Source organism: Berghia stephanieae, chromosome 4 (assembly GCF_034508935.2).
Source record: "Berghia stephanieae isolate SIO BIC M18660-M18661 chromosome 4, UCSD_Bste_1.3, whole genome shotgun sequence".
Lineage (NCBI taxonomy): Eukaryota > Metazoa > Mollusca > Gastropoda > Nudibranchia > Aeolidiidae > Berghia > Berghia stephanieae.
The window spans coordinates 8,931,600-8,955,634 of NC_088363.1; the positions used below are offsets into that span (position 1 = coordinate 8,931,600).

At 35.7% G+C, this 24,035-nt stretch overlaps 2 protein-coding genes across 8 annotated transcripts in view; both read right to left on the reverse strand.

Moving 5' to 3' along the window:
• LOC144969993 (uncharacterized) overlaps positions 1-4,362 on the reverse strand; it is a 32,729-nt gene extending 28,367 nt beyond the window's left edge. The window contains exons 1-2 of one of the 7 annotated variants that reach the window (XM_078909124.1): positions 4,283-4,358; positions 2,361-2,414 (exon numbers count right to left, since the gene is read on the reverse strand). The gene's annotated coding sequence lies outside the window, so the exon portion shown is untranslated. Of the gene's footprint in view, positions 1-1,109; positions 1,200-1,270; positions 1,389-2,360; positions 2,415-2,575; positions 2,711-4,123; positions 4,229-4,282 lie in introns of those variants that run through there. The other 6 variants (XM_078909121.1, XM_078909123.1, XM_078909128.1 and 3 more) reach the window with 6 other exon arrangements.
• Positions 4,363-13,777: 9,415 nt separating this feature from the next.
• The window catches only part of LOC144971684 (uncharacterized), a 57,263-nt gene continuing 47,005 nt past the window's right edge, over positions 13,778-24,035 (reverse strand). Inside the window, exons 12-16 of the mRNA XM_078912756.1 lie at positions 23,128-23,199; positions 20,692-20,787; positions 17,170-17,274; positions 15,788-15,883; positions 13,778-14,070 (exon numbers count right to left, since the gene is read on the reverse strand). Of these exons, the coding sequence (XP_078768882.1) occupies positions 13,828-14,070; positions 15,788-15,883; positions 17,170-17,274; positions 20,692-20,787; positions 23,128-23,199 (612 nt within the window). The 3' untranslated portion in view covers positions 13,778-13,827. The remainder of the gene's footprint in view (positions 14,071-15,787; positions 15,884-17,169; positions 17,275-20,691; positions 20,788-23,127; positions 23,200-24,035) is intronic.

Sequence of the window (24,035 nt, forward strand, 5' to 3'; positions counted from 1 at the left end):
TGACAATATTGCAGGGCACAGTAGAAAGTAGAAGGCTTCCGAAGAAGAGGAAGACAGAGGAAGGTGTGGAAGGATAACATTAAAGATTGGACAGGATTGACGTGGAACAATCTAATGAGGAAGGCCCAAGACCGTGATGAGTGCCGTCGAATCGTGAAGTCTGCATCCCGAGAGTCCCCCCGACGACCAACCGGTCATGGGATAGACTTGACTTAATTGATCTCAATCAGTAGTTAAGGGACTCTATCGTGCGAACTCTTCTCTCAACATATTATAGATAGAATGCGCTTGGCCAAGAGTTCACAACATTGCCATCCGGAAGTATAACGGACCCACACATAGACTCTGTGTAACCATGAACGTTTATAGTCAGGTTGATACAGTTTAGTGAGAACAACTCACAAACGCGGATGGCAAAAACAATAACAAAGGCCTGAGTGACGTCATCTTCGAACTATCTATAGGATCTGAAACGAGGCTGACTGATCAATATCGAAGCTCTTTCATATGCGTCTTATTTATTTACTTGTGAACCAATCTTGTTTCATACAGAGAAGAGCGTGACTGAAAAAACTGCTCGCTCAACGGGAAAGTTCACGAGGTTGGTCAGCCAGCCTCGGTTGTGATTCTCTATGACGTTGAGAGGAGAGAGTCCGCACGACAGTGTACGACGACGACGACGATGATGATGATGATGATGATGAAAATAATAATAGTAATAATAGTAATAATAATAATAATAATAATAATAATAATAATAATAATAACAATAATGATAATATTAATAATAATGATAATATTAATAATAATGATAATATTAATAATAATAATAATAATAATAATAATAATAATAATAACAATAATAACAATAATAGTAATATCATTATTATTATTACAATAACAATATCAATAACAATACTACTACTACTACTACTACTACTACTACTACTACTACTACTACTACTACTATTGTTAATAATAATAATAATAATATAACAATAATAATAATAATAATAATAATAATAATAACAATAATAATAATAATAATTTATAGCATTTGAATAGCGCATAACCATGACTAGGTCATGTCTATACATTTAATAACTTACACAGAAATCATCATCTACGCGAATCACTACACACAGATCGCTGAAGGAGAAAAGTCAAACAAACGACACTTTTTTAAAAGATAATATTTAGTCCACTATAGTAGAAAACATACTGGCATACGTTACGTGAAAGGAATGTCATTTACCCTTATGCCACCTACCGTCTCAATATGATGTTTTGACGAACTATCCCAGGCGACGAAAACTTGAGTTTTAAAAATTAATGTGATCACTATTAGGATATTTCATATTTTTGGAGTTTATGAGAGAAGGCAACCACTTTTATAAAGGCATCCGTTTTAGCTCAAACACTCGAAGTTATTTTTATAATGGAAATCGAAGATTCGGGTTTATCACGACTGAAAACCGTTTTGAGTCGATTGGTAACAAATTAGTACACCTGATATTCGTCATTTTTTAAAGTTAATGACGGGTTATTGAACATGCTGCAGTAACATGATAGAGCGACGAATCTAACCATGTTATATATATATATATATATATATATATATATATATATATATATATATATATATATATATAGTTTAATATTCTTTAACTTTCTTTACCCGTCCAAAGAGAGGGATTAGAGAGAGAGAGAGAGAGAGCGAGAGAGAGAGAGAGAGGGAGAGGAGGAGGAGAGAGGGAGGGTGAGAGGAGAAGAGAGAAAGAGGAAGAGAAGAAGAGAAGAGAGAGAAGAAGAAGAAGAAGAAGAAGAAGAAGAAGAAGAAGAAGAAGAAGAGAAGAAGAAGAAGAAGAAGAAGAAGAAGAAGAAGAAGAAGAAGAAGAAGAAGAAGAAGAAGAAGAAGAAGAAGAAGAAGAAGAAGAAGAAGGTAACACAGGTACAACACAAATTATAGGGGTTTTTCTACATTTTTAACCAAAACAAATTCACACCCAGACCACGAGAGTTGTCGACTCTTTTTATTCCCTTCTTTTCTCCTTTAAATATAAAGTGAAGATACATCGTTTTGCCTTTTGACTATAGTAATATAGATCACCTCTATCATTGATTAGTCAGTTATGTAACAATTTGCCATAACACTTTTTTAAAATTTCGACCAGAATTACAAAATCAATCAACTAGATTAAATAACAACTTGTCAAAAAACAAAAAGTCACAAAACCTGACACGTCTTTGGGATCTCACGTTCGAGTTTTTGTTTTGTTTTGTTGTTTTTTTATCAGCTTGATAAATCCATTTATAAAGTAAAATTATTGTTCTAACCAAAATTATACTTATTTACTTACATCGTTAGTTCACAAGCACTTAGGTTTGTGCGACCGTACCATAAGGGCACTGATCTGAAATGAAAATATTAAGGTTAAGAAAATACATAGATTGACACTTCATTGGGATCTCTTCGCTATAGACGTTTTGAAAACTTTCGGATTATCTTAATAAATCTATATATTACAGTTTCTCTATCTTTTTTTTTTAATCAGACCAAAAAAAAGATGCTTACCCCGAGTTTTGTGGCTGGTCAATGTAGGCAAACCAAGTGACCGAAGTTGAGTAACTATGCGATGAGCGAGGCTCGAACCCAGGTCCTTCCGATCCGGATGCGAGTGTCATAACCACAAGATCACCTTTACCTTAACTAAAAGCATAGCATCAAGAGATATTGGATCTTTTCAATAATATTGAATATTCAATAATTTGTTTACATTTGACTTAAGTTTTCTATTTTTTTCGGACTTGTATCTCTCTATCATAAAATTAATTATATTTTCAGCGTCTAGTTCACTTCTACACAACACTGTTTTAGGGGTGATTGGTCACATTTGTCTCAAGAGGTGTAATCATATTTTTACTGTTTGATGTAAGTTAATATGAATTTTAATAAAAATGTTGATTTCTAATTTATTTGTAATGCTTCATAATTTATTCACGCTGAAACAGAGTACCGTGCGTCGTTCTAAGTGAATTAGATTGACTCACGGTCTCTCCTATCATATGTCATAAACAAGGAAATAAAACGGATATAAAATAGACATTATTTCACCCCACTTCCTAAACGTAGTGATATCATGTTTTGTGCGGCTATGTGGTCTAGTGGTATGACACTTGCTTTCGGATCGGAAGGTCCTGGGTTCGAGCCTCGGTCGGCGAAAAGCTGAGTCCTTGGAGAAGACTCTTTTCTCACATTTTCTCACAGTACTCAGGTGTAAAGTGAGTACGTATTCAGCGTTGTCTTTGCTCGAAAAAATTGTAATATTGCTTAATAGGCGCTATATCCCTGCCTACATATTAAATGTTGCTGTTGGCCAGGGACCCTCGTAAAGCGCGTTGAGCACGTTTAGTGGATATTGCGCTATATAAAAGCTCAATATTCTTTTCAATAATAATTTTTGGCGTCAGATTATAAATCGTTAAATTCCACTAAAAGTCAGATTCTTTAATAAAGAAGCTTTGTTCAAATGTTACTGAAGATGTCGTTTTTTTTCAAAGATGACGAAACAGGAATCGATCGAGGGGTAGACTAAATGATTTTTTACAATCTTGGTTTTTGGAATTCGAACTATGTTTACCAACGCGCCTTCGCAAGCTCGTGCAGCGGTATGAAATACGTCCGGAATTGGATTCAGTAGTCTGATGTCACGTCTCCCAGCAACGGCGGCCATCGTGGTTCTAAACAAAGAAAATCTGTACCTTTTATTCTTCAAACTCGCTAGAACTTTTCACATATCATGTGATCAGAATGTGTAAAAGTCAAAACATGATCAGATTTATAATGGGTTTTTTCCCCCTCTGGATACGCTTTTATGACCGTCGGAGAAATATTTATAATATATATGACTACATCTAGTCTGGCCCTTTGTGTGAAAAGTTTCTTAGAAGTGCCCCTTGTTCCTGTCCTCAGGGAGTACTCGGGCCAGAGTTTAAGTAGATTACCAGCTTTTTGGTATTATTTTCCATTTAACATTTTGTACACTTCAAGCATGTCACCTCTTAGTACTGCGCATTTAGTGGATATTGCGCTATATAAAGTTCAATTCAAATTTTAACTTACTTGGTCTTGTTTATATTCCGAACCCACTGGAAAGATAAACCACTTCTAAGAATGCAAAAAGAAATACTGATCAATAAATATCATGTATAGATACATGAAATATTATTGCCAGTAGTTCCGGTTGGGAAAACACGAAAGAAATAGATATAATAATATTACCTGCAACGCACAGATTTATGACATAGATATCGAGAGTTGTGAATCAAACTTGTTGTTGACGAGCTAAAGATAGAATGCGCTTGGATAGGAAACTCACAACATTGTCATCCGGAAGTGTAATGGACCAACACACAACAATATGTTATCATGAACGTTAATAGTCTTGTTAATACAGTTTAGTGAGAATTCCTCCAATACGTGATGGCAAAAAGCAATAACTATCTATAGATAGTATGCAGATGACGTCACTCAGGCCTTTGTTATTGTTTTTGCCATCCGCGTTTGTGAATTGTTCTCACTAAACTGTATTAACCAGACTATAAAAGTTCATGGTTACACAGAGTTTGTGTGTTGGTCCGTTATACTTCCGGATGGCAATGTTGTGAACTCCTTGGCCAAGCGCATTCTATCTATAGATAGAACAAAGTTGATGTCACTCATGTCATTATTATTGTTTTTTTTGCCATCCACGTTAATGAGTAATTCTCACTAAACTGTATTCCAGACTATAAACGTTCAAGGTTACAAATAGTTTTGTGTGTTGGTCCGTTAAATTTTCGGATTGCAATGTTGTGGGTTTCTTAGCCAAGGGCACACTATCTAAAGAACGAATAAAGTGGACGTCTTTTATTTTAATACCGTCAGAAAGGTGATTAGTTTTCACTCACTCTCTTTAATAGAAGAAATGAAGTAGGCCTCGCTCAATTCTATTGTTATTATCTTTAGATTGTGATTAGCTCTCACTAAATTGTATCAATCAGATTATATAAACATTAAAGGTAACACACAATTTTGTGTGTTGTAATGTTTAATTTGGTTAGCGGATGTTGTGAGTATCTTACCTAAACGCATAGCATCAATAGATTGTGAGCATTCGAAGTAACACGTTCTTGTATTTTGGTTTCTGTGATAACCAGCTTCTGCGCATGCGTTACCCTAAAAAAATCATCCCCACAAATATTGAACACTAATCAAAATCTTAATACAGGTTGTCAAAATAAGAACACGGTGTTGTCATATTGCATGTCAATCCAATCCCTCTCGTTGAGAAGTCCTTCAGAAACATGAAGCTGGAATTTATCCCGGTTTCTATATATAGTATGCAGTTGACGTCACTCAGGTCTTTGTTTTTGATTTTTTTTTGCCATCCGCGTTTATGAGTACTTCTCACTAAACTGTAATAACCAGACTATAAACGTTCATGGTTACACACAGTTTTGTGTGTTGGCCAGTTATACTTCCGGATGGCAATGTTGTGAACTTATTATCCAAGTGCATACTATCTATAGCGTGAAAAGAATAATCACAATAGGATTCAGCAGTCTGATGTCACATCCGCCCAGCAACCAGAAGCTTGGTTCTAAACAAAGAAAATCAGTACTTCTTATTTTTCATGCTGGCTTGAACTTTTTCACATGTCATGTGATCAGAATGTATAAAAGTCAAAACAGGATCAGATTTGCATTTTATTTTATTTGTTTTCCACTTTAATTTTGTGTATTGTTGTGCTGACGAAGGGTTTGTACCCGAAACGTCCATTGTCTGTTTTGTTCCTATACGAAGCCTCTCCATTTTCATTCTTTCGTTAGTCATTAGACGGAATGGACCTATTATAGAGATGTTCACTGACTTGTGTGGCAGTCAAATCAAGTCTGTGAGACTTACCTTCACTGTGTACTTTTTGTTCTTCATGTTGGCTCGAATTTGTCCAAACATTATGCGATCAAAATATATTAAAGTCTAAACATGGGAATATTTACAATAATTTTCTCCTCTGGATACGCCTTTTTTTTTGCTGGTGGCAACAGTATTTCATGATAGCGGTGATGGAGATATTGGCGGCAGCCATCAGTGGGAATTAGTGGGAACCAGTTACTAGGCGTTGATTAGAGGAAGTGACGCCAGATTTTTCTCACCGGTGTCGTCAAAATACAAGGCCAGACCAACAAAAGAATGAATTTCGTGAGTTGTATTCATATTTAAACCAGATCAGCAGTTACTTTAAGCACTATAAACAACTCACTAGGCGCTGCACCAACCTAAATTTGACGTCAAAATACAAAACCTTTTGTCACGATATAGAAGGAACGAAATTGACGGAACTCAGATATTTGTCAGTGTTTTCAGCCAGCCATTTTCATGAATAGCTCTCACTTAATTGTTTTAATCAGATTATAAACTTTTTAAGTTACACATAGTTTTGTGTGTTGTTGCGTTATATCCGGCTGGCGGATGCTATGAGTTGTTTTTTTTTAACAAAGAGCTTGCATCAATAAGTTAAGGAAGGCTACGTACCAGATCATCCTCGCTCGTCTACACAACATTACCAAAATATTTCAGACTCTGTAATGGGCTGACACACATGTCGTTGCTCCATTCCAATAGGAAAGAAAAGTGTAATGTCAAAAAACCGGTTCCTATTTCATTGGAAGTGTAAAACTACTCTTCTGGAGGACTGGTACATACCTTGTGTTATTCGACATCTGGTGTCAGAGTGACTTAAATTGATTGACTTAAGCCTTTAACCCCAGTAAGACCATAGGCCACCAATGATGCTTTGCCATTTGACTCTTCCTCCACCTGCTTCCATTTGTAACCGCCTCTCCTTGCTTCCTTCAACGTGCCTCTTCGCCAACTATTTCTTGGCCTCTCTGGTCTTCATCTTCCTTCAACGTGCCTCTTCGCCAACTATTTCTTGGCCTCTCTGGTCTTCATCTTCCTTCAACGTGCCTCTTCGCCAACTATTTCTTGGCCTCTCTGGTCTTCATTCCTCCTTGGGGATTCCATGTCAGAGCCTGTCTGGTCATCTTGCTGGCAGGTTCTCTAATTGTATAGGCCTATCGATCTCAACTTCCTCTTTCTGATTTTTATATTCATAGATTGTTGTTTGGCTTCACAAAGATCTTCTTTTATTAATTTATCCGTCCACCGGATGCCCAAAATTGTCCTTAGACATTTGCTTATAAAAGTATGTAATCTTTTGGTGATGCCTTTAGTTGTCCTCCATGTTTCTGATCCATACGGTAAAACATAATTTACATAAGTAGTATCAAACATTCTTAGTTTTCTCGAGACCCCAATGACTTTTGATTTTCAAATTTTCGTCAGAATTTGAAGGATGAATGGGCGACATCCTTTTACGTGCCCCCATCTGTGTTTACTACTGTAACTGCCCTGATATGAGAAAGTCAATACCTCCTCTAGGGTTTCTTTAGAAATATTTTTTGGAGTTTTTTTGGTAGTTTGGTGTCAAGAGTGATGGTATCTTTCTATGATGTGGTCAAAAAACATCATTCATCCTCGCTCTCATACGCCCCACAATCTCAAAATCTGCCTATAGATAGAATGAAGTTGACTTCAATCGGGTCTTTGTTATTTTTTTTTTTTGCCATCCGCATTGATGAGTATTTTCACTAAACTGTATTAACCCGTAGCCATCGTTATGTTATAGCCTGACACTGAAATCCAAAAGGACTGGCTGTTTGACGTCATTTGGTTTTTGCACCGCCTAGTGAGTTGTCGTTAGTAGAGCTCATGGAAACAAGTTATTTCATTGGTTGAACTATTGAATACAACTCACGATTTTTCTTTTGTGGCAAAAGACTGGCATTTTGACGTCATTTTTTTGGTCAGTGCCAGGCCATAACTTTACGAAGGCCACGATTAATCAGACGTTTAAGGTTACACCTAGTTTTGTGTGTGGGTCCGTTATACTTGTGAGCTTTTTAGCCAAGCGCATACTATCTATACATCCTGCTACTGAAATAGTTACCTTTATGTAACTTATTCATTATTAGAACTCCAAAAGGACTGGTTACGCACATACTCCCAAGGATTTAGGAACCAAAACAGTAGAGGGTGTGTTGTCACGACTTTTCTTCTTATTTCTCATAATTGAAGGAAAGAAAACAATAAAATAATGGAATGATTTAGTTTTATTATAGGTGAAAATACACATTTTATAAGATCACTTGTAAAATCTAACTCATATGATAAAAATCTTTATGAGTGTAGATACCATTGATGGCATAAAAAGTAGCATATTTGTTTTTAAAAAATGAAAATTTAAATACCAACAATTTGATGGGTAAAATCCTCATATTAATAAAGTGACATCAATTGCACAATATTTTGCAATAAAAATCTAACAACAAATTTTTCAACCACCTCCTGAAATCAGTATTCAGAGAATGCATTTGATACCCGATTAAGTCCCTTGATTGGTGACAAAATAATAGCTAATCACAAGGACGGAAACACACGGTCCTGTCATCTCTTGGAGTTATAATTACTTGTGCGTATGAGTTGGTGTGATAATTTATGATTTTCACTCGTTCGTAAAAGAAACATCAAGCCTTGAGAAAAAAATAAATGTTGAATGTCGTTCTATTAATGGCATGTATTCACGGGGTTGAACACGACTAAGGGGCATAATCAGTGATAAAAACATTCCCCAAATTAAAGACGGGTTGGTATCGATGAAAACAAATTTACTGTGCTGAAAAAAACAAACACATATCAAATTCTGGTAAATTACATGTCATTTTGAAGAACACTGACATATAAAGTGACCAAAACAAGTTTGTTTTTTTAATTGAGCGATAACAAAATCCTGCGTGACGTCAACTTCGTTCTATCTATAGACGATATGGGCTTGGCTGAGCAACTCACAACATGGCCATACGGAAATATAACGGACTAACAAACAAAACTATGTGTAACCTTGACTGTGAATAATCTGGTTAATGAAAAAGATCTGAACAAATGTGTATGAAAGGGGCCAGAGCGCAGCCTTCGTAAACTTATAGCCTGACACTGACCAAAAAATAACGTCAACAAACAAATATTTGGCCACAAAAGAAAACAAATCGTGAGTTGTATTCAATAGTTCAACGAATGGAATCACTTGTTTCCTTGGGCACAACTAACGAAAACTCACCAGGCGGCGCAACAACCTAAAAAATAACGTCAAACTGTAAATCCTAGTGGGTTCTAGCGTCGCCATCGTTATGACACTGAAATCCAAAAGGACTGGCAGTTTGACGTCATTATTTGGTTTTTGCACCACCTAGTGATTTGTCGTTAGTAGTGCTCATGGAAACAAGTTATTTCATTGGTTGAACTATTGAATACAACTCAAGATTTATTTTCTTTTGTGGCAAAAGACTGGCATTTTGACGTCATTTTTTGGTCAGTGTCAGGCCATAACTTTACCATGGCTACGGTTCTAGTGTCAGGCTATACGTTAACTATGGCTAAGTCCATACCTGCTTTCTTACATAGTTTGATGGCAAAAGTCCTGACTTCGTTCTCTCTATAGATAGAACAAAGTTGAAGTCACTCTGGCCTTTTTTAGTGTTTTTTTGCCATCCACATTTATGAGTAATTTTCACTTAGCTGTATTAACCAGACTTTAAACATCAAAGGTTAAAACATAGTTTTGTGTGTTGGTCAGTAATAATTTCGGACAGCAATGTTGTGAGTTTCTTAGCCAAGCGGCCAGCATCTACAGAAAGTTCGAAGATGACGTCACTCAGGTCTTTGTCATTGTTTTTTGCCATCCGCGTTTATGAGTAGTTCTCACTAAACTGTATTAACCTGACTATAAACGATCATGGTTACACATAGTTTTGTGTGTTGGTCCGTTATACTTCCGGATGGCAATGTTATGAGCTTCTTCGCCAAACGCATACTATCTATAAGATAACGATGGGTACGGAAAACCACGCCTCTCGGACAGTCGCCATAATGTAAACAATGACATGACAGTGATTGGTAAACATAGCAAACTACACAGGCTTTACAATCGATGGTATGTGTCTAAGTAAAATACACATTGTTCTACCGTTGATGAATAAAACCAACACAGAAATCTGTGTGTAAACTTAAACGTTTATAATCTGATCAAGAAAATCGTGTGATAATTAGTAACCTATTTGGCGGTATGAAAACCAGAAAATGACCAGAGAAATATCGAATTCATTCACTTTCTTGTTTATAAACAACCAACTATGTTGTCCGAGTACGTGCGAAGAGGTGTCGCAAATTCCATGTTTTGATTAGTCAAAAATCTATAGTAAGATTAAGAATTCGGTTTATCAGACACACAAATTATGGCACATTTGATTTATTAACAATAACATTTATTGACAAATTAATAATGTGAATTAGGGCCAGCGTGACTCAGTGGTACGGTTTTTGCTTCATACCCGAAAGGTACCGAGTGCAATCATCCGCCGCTGCGTTGTGTGGCCTTGAGCAAGACACCTCGCCTTGCGGCCCTGTTCTGCGGCTGACGCTTGGGTTATTCCAGTCTTCCCTTGGAATAGATGCTAAAGACACATTTCCCCTTGGGGATGGATAAGGGGAATTTTATTATTTTATTTTATTTATTATTTTATACATGGCAATAGACAAGACTCGTGATATTTTTAAACAGCAGTCTTGAGTGATTCCGCTTTGTCCAGTCTTCCCTCCCTTGATTAGTGACTGAGTCAAATACAAACTTGAAAGCCCCAGAAAGACGTTCAAGGTAATTCATCCACGACCGTTTTCCGTCATATATCAGTTAAATTGTTCGTTTACACCTTGAGTTTTCATGAGTTGTCATTTTGCCGACACTTTCTGGATATCCATCCTGTTCAGTTCGGCAACTACAAACGGGTGAGTTGCACTCACTTCGCTATCGATAACACAAGAAACCGGCTGAGAGGAACGGTTGAATGGCGGGCAAGAGGATAGGAAAATGAATGCACTTTGAAGCCCTAATGGGCACAATCGGTTACATACGTAATCCTCTAATAGTAACATATAACAGAATCAAATTAAAATGCATTACTAGTTATTTTATATAATAATCTTATGATATTCAATACAATGAGATCGACTATTTGATAACAAAAATATCAGGAATGTATAGGGTATAAGAATGGGATAAGACCATCTATATCAAACTCCTTATGTAATGAAATATGAATTGAAACTACGCACAGGTCTGATGACCGAGCTCAATTATGGGCTCGTGTTAACATTGAGGTCATGGAAAATGTATTGCGTTGGTTTGAGAGAATTTCCATTACAACAATGAGCCCATAACAATTAGGGAAATCAGACCTGCTAATATGTACACGTTGAATCGACACTATTAGGCAAAAAATCGTATATAAACCAATCTCATTTTATATCAGAATTATATATATATATATATATATATATATATATATATATATATATATATATATATATATATATATCACATTATGTTGAATATTCTGCATGTCTAATCTTAAGTTGAGAAGCAAATAAAAAATATATGCTAAATTTAATGAGAGTGAAAAACTACCAAGCAAATCAGTATGTCATGTTGACAACGTAGCATCGTGTTTTCTTCACACCATTAAGATCTGAATGTGTATGAAACAGGGTAAAGACAAAGCTTTCTTTATCTTAAATCAAATTAAGCCCTTTCGCAACGGCACCATTAGACCCCGTCACCTAGGCATTCCCTGAAGGAATATAGACGACCCATCAAACAGGATGTCTGATGTCAACAGGAATCACCCATGTTGTCCAAGTGAGTAAATTGGGGGTTAATTAAGAATCTTACCCAAGGAAAAAAAACGAAAGTTCCTGAAGCGGGGTAGGAATCCGGGACCTTCCGGATCACAGTGCAATGCCTTAACCACCCGGCCTCTTCGCCTCCCTTTCTTTGTCTGACACTGTGCTATATACATTTATTTTCCAGATCTTATTCTTGCATCAATCAATGGCTGCTAATTTAGCAATGACTATGAAAAATGTTTTTTTCTCTTTTTGAGGAAAACTTTTGTCTAAAATCAAAGCCCTATCTCCACTGAGTAAAAATGTTTTTGAATTTTTAAAATCCATTCATAAATAAACAAGTTATGCAGTTTCAAAGGTGTCATTTATTTGGATGACCCGCAAAGAGGAAAAAAACGCGAAAATATGGGACGCTTTTTCGGCATTATTTTTCGACCTTTGGTTGTATCTTGTGTAATAAGTGGATTAAAAGATTGAAACTTGAAGAGCAAATTAGGATGGTGTTTTGTAAAATACGGGAAAAGTACTCGTCATATTCATATACAATTTTATAACCAAAAAGAAGAAATGTTCATGTATTACCTTGTCAACGACAAAACCTCCACGCCCGGTAGTTTTAGAAATATTTTACTCCAAAGAGTAAAAATCTATTTTAACGGTCTTCTGGTAATCGCACGAGTTTTGTCGTTTGACATAATCTAAAATGACCTTTTTTCTAAATGTGTGCCAACTTTCAGTCATATTCATCGATAAAAAGCGTCGTAATTAATTTTTTTAAAATAGCATATACGAAACGGCTTCGTCCCATATTTTGACGCGAATTCGGGCACTTCGTGAGCGAAAAAGAGGCCCAAAGATTTGTGCGGGATAGTCATTGCTAGCTAATTTCTCAGTCTAAATTTCGTCACACCGTAAGGATGCCCTGTAATGCTTTTCTCTAAAACAACAACTCGCGTTTAAAATTTGTCCAGAAAACTCGTCCTTCAGTCAAATATAGGATTGATTAAATTGACCTGTATCTTGTCAAACCTCTCAAATCTGGAACTTCGCGACCATCTTGTAATGAGAATGAGCGATTGGATGACATTGTGACAAGCAGTACCAACTGGCTACCATTTTATTGGTACCTATGAGATATGTCAAATAAAATTTGCAAATAACAAAACCTTTTTAAAAAAAAATAAAATAAAAGGAGACATTCAATTAATTATAATTAATTACGAGATCGTCATGGTTATGCGCCGTAGAAATGCTATATATTATTGTTGTTGTTGTTGTTGTTATTATTATTATTATTATTATTATTATTATTATTATTATTATTATTATTATTATTATTTATATCATTATTATTATTATTATTATTATTATTATTATTTATTATTATTATTATTATTATTATTATTATTTGACTGAATTGTGTGCACAAATAATGTATGGGTTAACCAAACGTATAAGTAACTTTGACCAAAATGTTTGCGCGAATCAAACAAATCTCAGATACATGAATTGACGTTCGATTCGACTACATGGATAGCTATGTGTGAACCAGCGCGTCAATCTGGTATTGGCTCACTTTGCAGTGCTACACTGCGGCTGACGCCTGAGTTATTCCAATCATTCCTAGGAATTGATCCTTAACACATTTTTCCCTTGGGGATGATTGAAGGAAATTTTATTTATAGAGACATTTACTTTGACTTTATCGATTTATTTATGTATTTTTGGTTTATTTATTTATTTATCTATCTACTTATTTATTTATGTCAGAATGAGCTTTAAATTTATTTATTTATTTATTTATTTATTTATTTATTTATCTATTTATTTATTTATTTATTTATTTATTCATTTTTTAAATTTTTTTAATTTATTTTTTTATGTATCTGTCGGAATGAACTTTAGCCTTATATAATTCATTTTGTGTGATTTCAATTTTGAACGAAAATCTTGAGTGAATCAGACTCGCAGTTAAAGAGTCAATTCTACTTTGACTTCCTCTTCTCTTCTAGCAAAACATCTTTTTCGCTGACCGCATCCAAAATAGAAGTATCTTCATCAATGTATGTGGTGGTGTTGTTGTTGTTGTTGGTGGTGGTGCTGGTGGTCGAGTGATGAGATCCAGGCTGTTGAGTTTGAACCGTGACAGGAACTTCCCGTTTTTTCACTTCATTTGGATGTTTGCTTGCGTAGTAACGTAGAAAACTCAAGGTGGCGTTGTAACCCCTCTGAAATAGAATAGTGGCGAAAATCAGTTAACCCTCTCCTTACCAACTGAAGGAAAATCATTCCATTTGTGAGGAAAAGAGGGCGAAAATCCGTTAACCCTCGCTTACCAACCATTTTCAGGATTTTCCAAGACTTCACACCCAATAGACACAAAAATAGTTTGCTTTTTTTTAAATAACTCAAACACAATAGCAGTAAGTTCTTGCCATATATAATTTCTTTAGCAAAACATGCTCTTCAACAGACTGTTCATTTTCTTTAAATTTTATGATGTACCAGAGAAATTTAAATAAGAAAAATGTTGGTTGTATTGTAACGATTGTGACGATTTTCCTATTGTTGGCAAGGAGAGGGTTAACCTTCGCCTTACAAACTGAAGGAAAATCGTCACATTTGTTACGATACAGGCATTCGTTTTCTTATTCAGATTTGTTTTTGTTCCAACAGAGACAACGCTGTTAAATGCCAGGTACTCATTTTATTTATGAGTATGGTAAGACATCGTGAGTAAAGAGCCTTTTTCAAGGACTCAACTATGCGCCGCTCCGAGTGAAGCTCGAATCATGGACCTTCCGATCCGAAGGCGAGTGTCATACCACTAGACCACATAGCCGCACAGGAACTAACAGGAACTCAGAAAAAAATCGAACCATATGTGTAGCCTCAGCACTTTTAAATGTTTTTTAAAAATAAATTTATTAAAGAACTATGCAATTTAGATTTTAAAACATTCCTCATATACAAACAGTATTGTACATAACGGGATGGATATACAAGCTTTAAAATGATTTTTAAAAAGAAAATTAAAAATAAAATTAACATGGATAGTTCCATGTTCAAAACCCTTCCTTGGCCGTAAATGTCCACACTGTATTACGATTGGCGATACGTGAAATCTATCAAACACGAGATTAGACGAAGGATTTCTTATATATATATATATATATATATATATATATATATATATATATATATATATATATATATATATAGCGTAATATCCATTACACGTGTTTAAAACGCTTTACGCTTTTCTTTTTGGGATAAATGATGTAGAATAATGTTTAGTTCGAAATTCTTATTTGGGGTTTTTTATTGACTGAGTAAGCGTTTTAGACCCAAAACGTTACTTGTTATGTAGTATTTTTTTCTTATTTTAAGATATGATACGTCATTTTGAAAATGCAATCATCGATTCATGAATGGCAGCGATCTTACTTTTCATTAAATTTTGAGATGGGTCTGAATATGTTCATGGCAATAGGCTTCAAAAGTCGTGACGTCACTTCCCTCACAATGACGCATATTAACTTAGTAACTGGTTCTAAACTATCAGAACAATGGTGACGCCCTTATGAAATACTTCTCCGACGAGCATAAAAGCGTATCCAGAGGATAAAAACATTATAAATCTGATCATGTTTTGACTTTTATATATTCTGATCACATGACGTGTTGTAGCAAGCATGAAGAATAAAAAGTACCGATTTTCTTTGTTTTGAACCAAGCTTCTCGTTGCTGGGCGGACGCGACATCAGATTATTGGATCCTATTATGACAGTATTTTACAAACACACACAGAGAGAGAGAGAGAGAGAGAGAGAGAGAGAGAGAGAGAGAGAGAGAGAGCGCGATCATGTATGTCTTGTTTGCTATATAGTAGTAGTCCTATGATAAAAGTCAGATACAAGTTAGATAAAAGTCAAGTGTTACTACCTCAACAACAAACTCCCTGTCAGCGTCCTCCAGATCGTAGTCCAATGTTCCCAAATGTCCAGTGTTGATGCCTACAGTTCTGTCTGCGTCTTTCACCTGATGGAGTAAATTAAATGTTAAAATTGAGCGCTGAAATAATATTACATCTTATAAACTAGAGAAAATAAAACGTGATACATATTTGACCCAACCCCCCCCCCCCCCCCCCCCCCCCCCCCCCCCATTCTCTCCCTCACTTTCCTCCGCAAGACACCGACATCAACACGTTACAAATATAAAAAATATAAAATATTTTCAATAAAAACAATTTGATTCATTTGTCTAAAAAGAAACCATTTAATTTCACTTGAAAGTAGAAAAACGTTTCTTTTGATTTGAAATCAACTTTTAATTTATAATTGAAACATTCCACAATAACCGGAGATGGTAGTTGAATTAAGTCAAACGGAACAGTTCAGGTGTAACATGTCTACCAAGAAGCCGTCTTATTCTGTTGTGTTATTTTAAACTACTTTTAATTTCAGATATTCGCCTGTTTTCGGAATTGGGGCTTACCGATTAAAATCAAACGAATTATAAGGAAATTGAGGGTACAGTTTTTACAAGTGGAGCCTTGAAAATCACTCACTCACTCACTCAATCCTCTCAGAGCCGATGGGACTTGAGGCGATGCAAGGGATCTCATGTCAGCAGCTATTCTTGGGGCCATCTCAAGGTACAGATCTCTCTGCTTTAGGTCGCTCTCTACGGTACTTCTCCAAGCTCCTTGGGGCGGCCTCGCTTACTATTTTCTTTGGGTGTCCATCGCAGAGCCTTCCTTGTCAGTGTTTCATCAGGTCTGCGACAGACATGCCCCAACCATTGCCATCTTCTCCTTTAAATTAGACTCTCCAGACTCCACCTCCGCTCTTGATCTCAGGTCCTCATTTGAGATTGTTTTCGGCCAGAATGTCTTGAAGATTCGTCGTAAAAATTTGTTTTGGAATACTTCAAGGTTCTGGATAATACTGTATCTGATCTTCCAGCATTCTGATCCATAGAGCAAAATGCTCGGGCATTACTCTTAAAATTCTTTATTTTAGTGCTGGACTACAATCCTGTTGCTCTCCAAATTTGTTTAAAGGAAGCAAATAGCCTTGAAATGTGTTGAAATTGCATCAGAGTGCGATTGTATTGCGATTATTTGGGGTTTGGAGTTGGCATGGCTAGATGCTTTTTGATCTCCCAAGTATAATATAATAAAACTTATATTCATAGGAAAAAAACGGGACCTCAACTATAATTCTTTACATACTTAAACCTAAGACAATTCAGGTAAAAGAGAATCAATTACAATGGAGAAAATCAAAAGTTCGGTCTAAAACCATATAACGTTTACTTACATTTACAGTGGTGTACTTGAGATTCGTCAACATGGTTTGTTGTAGTGCCTTGAGGAAACCACCAAAATCGTCTATTTCTCTACGGTCATATCCTTGAAATCGTACCTATGTAAACGACAATGAATATCATAGATGGAACAAAATTGACGTCACACAGCTATTTGTTATTGTTTTTAGCCAGTCATTTTTATGAGTAATTCTGATTAAATTGGATTAATCAGACAATAAACGTTTAAGGTTACACATAGTTTTGTGAGTTGGAACGGAATATAAGTCTGACATTGCTATAAGTGTTTTAAGGAAACGCTATAATTTTGTGTGGATTTGTGTTCTTTTGGTTAGACACTCTCCTTTGGACCAGAATTTCTATGGTACGAGTTGATCTGTTGGTAGCGCAAAGTTGAGTCCTTGGAAAAGGCTATTTGCTCACATTGTTTCACTTTACTCAGGTGTAAAATTAGTAACAAGCCATTAATTGTGTTGGAAATATATTGTTAAAGGGTCTATCAGGCATGGTGTCCCCATCAGAATGTTGAGTGTTGTATTCGTGTGACTGCTTGCAGAGCTTGCTTTGAGAACAGTTAGTGGATATTGCGCTCATTTTTATTAAAACAATTGTTTCTCCAATAGATAGAGCACATTTTAATAATAATAACAATAATAATAATAATAATAATAATAATAATAATAATAATAATAATAATAATATATAATAATAATAATAATAATAATAATAATAATAATAATAATAATAATAATAATAATAATAATAAAAATAATATAATAATGATAATAATATATGTTTAATAATAATATAATAATTTTAATAATAATAATAATAATAATAATAATAATAATAATAATAATAATAATAATAATAATAATAATAATAATAATAATAATAATAATAAGTAATAGATTTATTATAATTATATAAGAAGATATAAAGGATGCTATATCAGAGACTTACTGATACAATTTTTTATAATTATGATAAACGCAACGGAAAGTAAACAATTTATACAATGATTTAATGAATAGAATTACGTCATCTCGGGTAATTTGTTGTTAAGACGGCATCTGAATAGTAACATTTCTCGAATTGATATTGATAGAATGAAGTTGACGTCACTCAGGTCTTTGTTGTTGTTTTAAGACGGCCATATGGTCGTACAGTTCTCGAATTGATATTGATAGAATGAAGTTGACGTCACTCAGGTCTTTGTTATTGTTTTAAGACGGCCATAGGGTCGTACAGTTCTCGAATTGATATTGATAGAATGAAGTTGACGTCACTCAGGTCTTTGTTGTTGTTTTAAGACGGCCATAGGGTCGTACAGTTCTCGAATTGATATTGATAGAATGAAGTTGACGTCACTCAGGTCTTTGTTGTTGTTTTAAGACGGCCATAGGGTCGTACAGTTCTCGAATTGATATTGATAGAATGAAGTTGACGTCACTCAGGTCTTTGTTGTTGTTTTAAGACGGCCATAGGGTCGTACAGTTCTCGAATTGATATTGATAGAATGAAGTTGACGTCACTCAGGTCTTTGTTGTTGTTTTAAGACGGCCATATGGTCGTACAGTTCTCGAATTGATATTGATAGAATGAAGTTGACGTCACTCAGGTCTTTGTTGTTGTTTTAAGACGGCCATAGGGTCGTACAGTTCTCGAATTGATATTGATAGAATGAAGTTGACGTCACTCAGGTCTTTGTTGTTGTTTTAAGACGGCCATATGGTCGTACAGTTCTCGAATTGATATTGATAGAATGAAGTTGACGTCACTCAGGTCTTTGTTGTTGTTTTAAGACGGCCATATGGTCGTAAGTTCTCGAATTGATATTGATAGAATGAAGTTGACGTCACTCAGGTCTTTGTTGTTGTTTTAAGACGGCCATATGGTCGTAAAGTTCTCGAATTGATATTGATAGAATGAAGTTGACGTCACTCAGGTCTTTGTTATTGTGTTTAGCCATCCGCGTTTATGAGTAAATCTCACTAAACGGTATTAACCGGACTATAAACGTTTAAGGTTACACATAGTTTTGTGTATTGGTCCGTTATACTTCCGGATGGCAATGTTGTGAGCTTCTTGCCAAGCGCATACTATCCATAAACATCGACAGATTCACACTGTTTGTTGTTACGAATAAAATATTATGTTATGTTTGATATGATATCAAAGCAAAGTTCTATGTTATGTTGTATATGATATGGGAATAGTATACTTCTATGTTTTATTGTATATAATATGAAAATATATTTCAATAATGCCTGCTTGGGTGTATCTATTGTCCTCAATAAAATATATCAACATGATCAAGTTCTTCTATGTTTGACAATAAATTTGATTTTAGGATATTATAGTTTTTATTTTGTTTTAAGGGTTTCACGGCGCCCGCAGCACATTTAGTTCATATCAACGTTGAAATTAAAAGGAATTGAGGAAAATGTAAGAGAAAGGGGAACGTGGTTCAAATAGGGAACAGATGTAGATTCCAATAGCACTTAGTTTGAGATTGCCTAAATGTTTCAATCAAACACCAGAACAAGATCCCACTAAGAGGAATACACTGAAATTACAAATCATATGTTTAATATAATAGAGAGATGATTTCAAAGGGAAAAAATATCACCTCCCAAACTAACTATACAATTGACTGTTTCCCTCCCAGCCAAGGACTCCGGCCAGGGTCAGGACAAAATTAAGAAATCTCATTCCAAGACAAAGAGAGCAAGTAATTGGAAAACAGATACAGGGGAATAGAAGACACAGCAAGTACCTCCCTGCCCACTGTGGGAGGTAGGGAATCCCACCCTGTAGGATATGTTAGTTCATCTCACAATAAAACCGTCTCTAGACAAATGTGTCGCATATTATGTCTACTTTAGTCCAATGTAAAGCAACAGTGCAAAGAATTAGTGACGACACATATTCTACTCTTCCGGTTCCAAACTCTTCGAAAGTGTGTATGTAACGAGTCCTTCCGATGACTAATAATGAATAGACGACATATTGAATCATAAGTTGGCATATTTATTTTAGTAGCAGGATAATTATGCAGATTCTTAGGGTTACAGGTCGTTCGGGTGATCTTTAGCATATATTTAACCCTTTCCTTACCAACTATAGGAAAATCGTCACATTCGTTACGATACAGCAAACATTTTTCTTATTCAACTTTTTTTTTTGTACATCATAAAAATTAAAGAAAGTGAACAGTGTATTGTAGAGCATGGTTTGAAAAAGAAATGATGTATCGCAAGAACTTTACTGCTATTGTGTTTGAATGATAAAAAATCTATTTTGTTTTAGTTGGGTGTGACGTTTTAGAGGAAAATCTTGAAAATATCTGGTAAGGAGAGGGTTAAACTAGAAAACCAGATGCCAACAGTCTACAACCAGAAGATCAATTACACAAGGTCCACCGAAAGAGCGGTTTTTAAACTTCCTATGAGATTGGAACCAGTTATTTGACATCACAATTTGTGTTCCTATTTCAAAAGAGTTACAAATACCTTATCGTCTCCATCTGAGTTGAGGATGTCAAACACTTTATCTACGCTGCAATCATTTCCAAATAAAATTTCTTTATTTTCCGGTAAAAAGTTTTCCTGCAAAACAGAACATTTTTATTTAGTATAATTATGAGTGTATGTTATAATATTTTATATATATATATATATATATATATATATATATATATATATATATATATATATATATAATATATATATATATATTATATATATATATTTTTTATATATATATATATATATATATATATATATATATATATATATATATATATATATATATATAAATTACGTACAAATGAAAAAAAGAAAGGTTTAAAGAGAAACATTGAGTGTATAAGAGCAAATAACCTTACAATGGATTGCAACTTTTCTGGACAATCGCACCCAACAAGTTCTTGTCGACGGCGAGACTTCCACTATCGGGATGGTGACATCGGGCGTACCTCAGGGCTCAGTCCTTGGGCCCGTCCTATTTTTAGTGTACATAAACGATCTTCCACGAGGTATAAGGTCAAAAGTGGGCCTCTTTGCTGACGACACAGCATTATATAATCAGATAAAAACAACAGACGACTGCAAAACACTAAATGACGATCTAGCTAAATTACAAGAATGGGAAACAATAAATCAAATGGAATTTAACGTATCAAAGTGCAATGTTCTAACCATCACAAATAAGAAAGCACCTATAACATTTGAATACCAACTTCATGGTCAAAACCTGGAACATCTAAAGACAGCAAAATACCTTGGCATTGAGTTTGCTAAAAACCTCAAATGGAATGACCACATATGTCACCTGGCTTCAAAGGCAAATCAAACAAGCGCTTACATCACCCGCAATTTAAAAAGATGCCCAATCACAACTCAAACCCTTGCTTTTAAAACTATTGTTAGACCAATTTTGGAGTATGGCAGCTCAATTTGGGACCCATATACAAAGAAAAACATCGACACCTTAGAAAACATCCAAAGAAAAACAGCAAGACGCATCACAAACACATTCGATCCTTTCTCAAGTGCGTCTGAAATATCACAACGGATTGGCCTTGAACCTCTGGAAAAGAGAAGAAAGATAGATAAACTTAAATTGTTCCACAAGATCTACTACAAAAATTCGTGCCTTAAACTTCCAAACGACATCAAAGATATCGTCACAAGAAATACTAGGGGACACACAGCAAGAGTAACCATCCCAACATCAAAAACAGACGCCCACATGTATTCGTTTTTCCCTCCACTGCCCGACTATGGAATAGCCTCCCAGCTGAAGTGGCTGAAAACGGTTGCCAACATGCCTTCACGCGATTGCTGGAGTTCACAACTTGACTTTTTAATCTATGTGGTTTTAGTATTATGTGCAGAGTTTTAGCAAGTTTAAAATGTAAAACACTACAAACTGTGGAGTGATCCTCGACAATATTGGAGGTTTCCACAAGACGAAGAAGAAGAAGAATTGTCAGCTAGAGAGAGAGAGAGAGAGAGAGAGAGAGAGAGAGAGAGAAACAGAGAGAGGGAGAAAGAGAGAGAGAGAGAGAGAGAGAGAGAGAGAGGGAGGGAGAAACGAAGAGAGAGAGAGAGGGAGAGAAAGAGAGAAAAAAATAAACGAGAGAAGAAAGGGCGTGCGTGAGAGGGAGAGAGAGAGAGAGAGAGAGAGAGAGAGAGAGAGAGAGATAGAGAGAGAGAGAGAAAGAGAGAAAGGGAGACAGAAAAATAGAAAGAGAGAGAGAGTGTGTGTGTGTGTGTGTGTGGGTGTGTGTTGTGTGTGTGTGTGTGTGAAAGAGAGAGAGAGAGAAAGAGAGAGGAGGAGGGAGAGAGAGAGAGAGAGAAAGGGGGACAAATAAATAGAAAGAGCGAGAGAGAGAGAGAGTCTATGTGTGTGTGTGTGTGTGTGTGTGTGTGTCCGCGCGCGTGAGAGAGGGGGGGGAGATAGAAGAAAGAGAGAGAGAAAGAGAGAGAGAGAGAGAGAGAGAGAGAGGGAGGGAGGGGGACTCAAGTGCACAATCTTACAGTATAAAAATTTCCAATTAGATATTATGTGTTGTAACATGTGTTAGATTTTATATTCTATCGATTGTCTTTGCCCGTCAAAATAAAGGCAACAAATTATTCTGTATTGCCAACAAAGAGTAGCCCTTCAAAGGCATTAGGCTCATGAAGCCGGAGTTAATTCCGGTTTCTTTACTGTGAAATCGACAATAGCAATTACTTGCTTTCCTTTGGATAGGAGGCTAATCTTTCGCAAAGTACTTTTCATCAGATCTTACAGATCCAGTTATCAAATCACTACTTGGGGGAACGGATGTCCAAAAATAAACATTTTGAAAAAAAACCTCAAAAAGATTGAAATCAAAATGGAGTATGGGTGATCGAGAATGTTTGATTCGTTAAAAATATCGATAATTTAAAACATACGCTTTCTAGAGCACCTCTCAAGTCGTCTTTGGAGATGAATTCCTGATCGCCTCCGTTATTGGTCGAGAGTACCTGTAAAAATGATAATACATACACATGATAGATAGTAAATTAAACCTCATCGTCGCCGTCATCATCATAATCACCATCATCATCACCATCATTATCATCATCATCATCAGCAGCAGCAGCAGCAGCATCAACATCATCATCATCATCATCATCATCATCATCATCATCATCACCATCATCACCATCATCATCACCATCATCACCATCATCATCATCATCATCATCATCATCATCATCATCATCATCACCATCATCATCATCATCATCATCATCATCACCATCATCATCATCATCATCATCAACATCATTGTAACTATTTCATCATTTTCAGTACAAGTGGATGTCGTCACAGTCATGTATGTTCTCATTTGAAACCAACTGTCTCAAAACGCCATTGTGCCGTCGTGGATCCATCTCAGACCTCCCGTGTCCTTGACATTGGGCATAGCAATCAGAGAGGGCATTTCACATTGGGCCATCCAGATTCGCCATTCCTCCCTCCCTTCCCTCTACAGCCATGTATGCCTCGTACCATGTCATCCCCCCAGTTTTAAGGTCTTTCTCGACAGTTATTTCCCACGTCCTTGGTCGTCCTCATTTTCGTCTGTTGTTATCCTTCGTACATTTAAATGCCTTTATTTTGTGGAAGCGATCATTCTTCACACGGAGGACAAGCCCTAGCCAGCTTGTTTGATGTGATCGTAATGTCCAGCATTCAGGTTCTTTTTAGACTTTCAGTAGGTTTTTGTTACGTGGTCTAAGTAGCTGATATTGAGCATTTTTCTTAAGTATTTTTGTTGAACTGCGTTGATACTTTTTTTTTCTTTTGCATACAT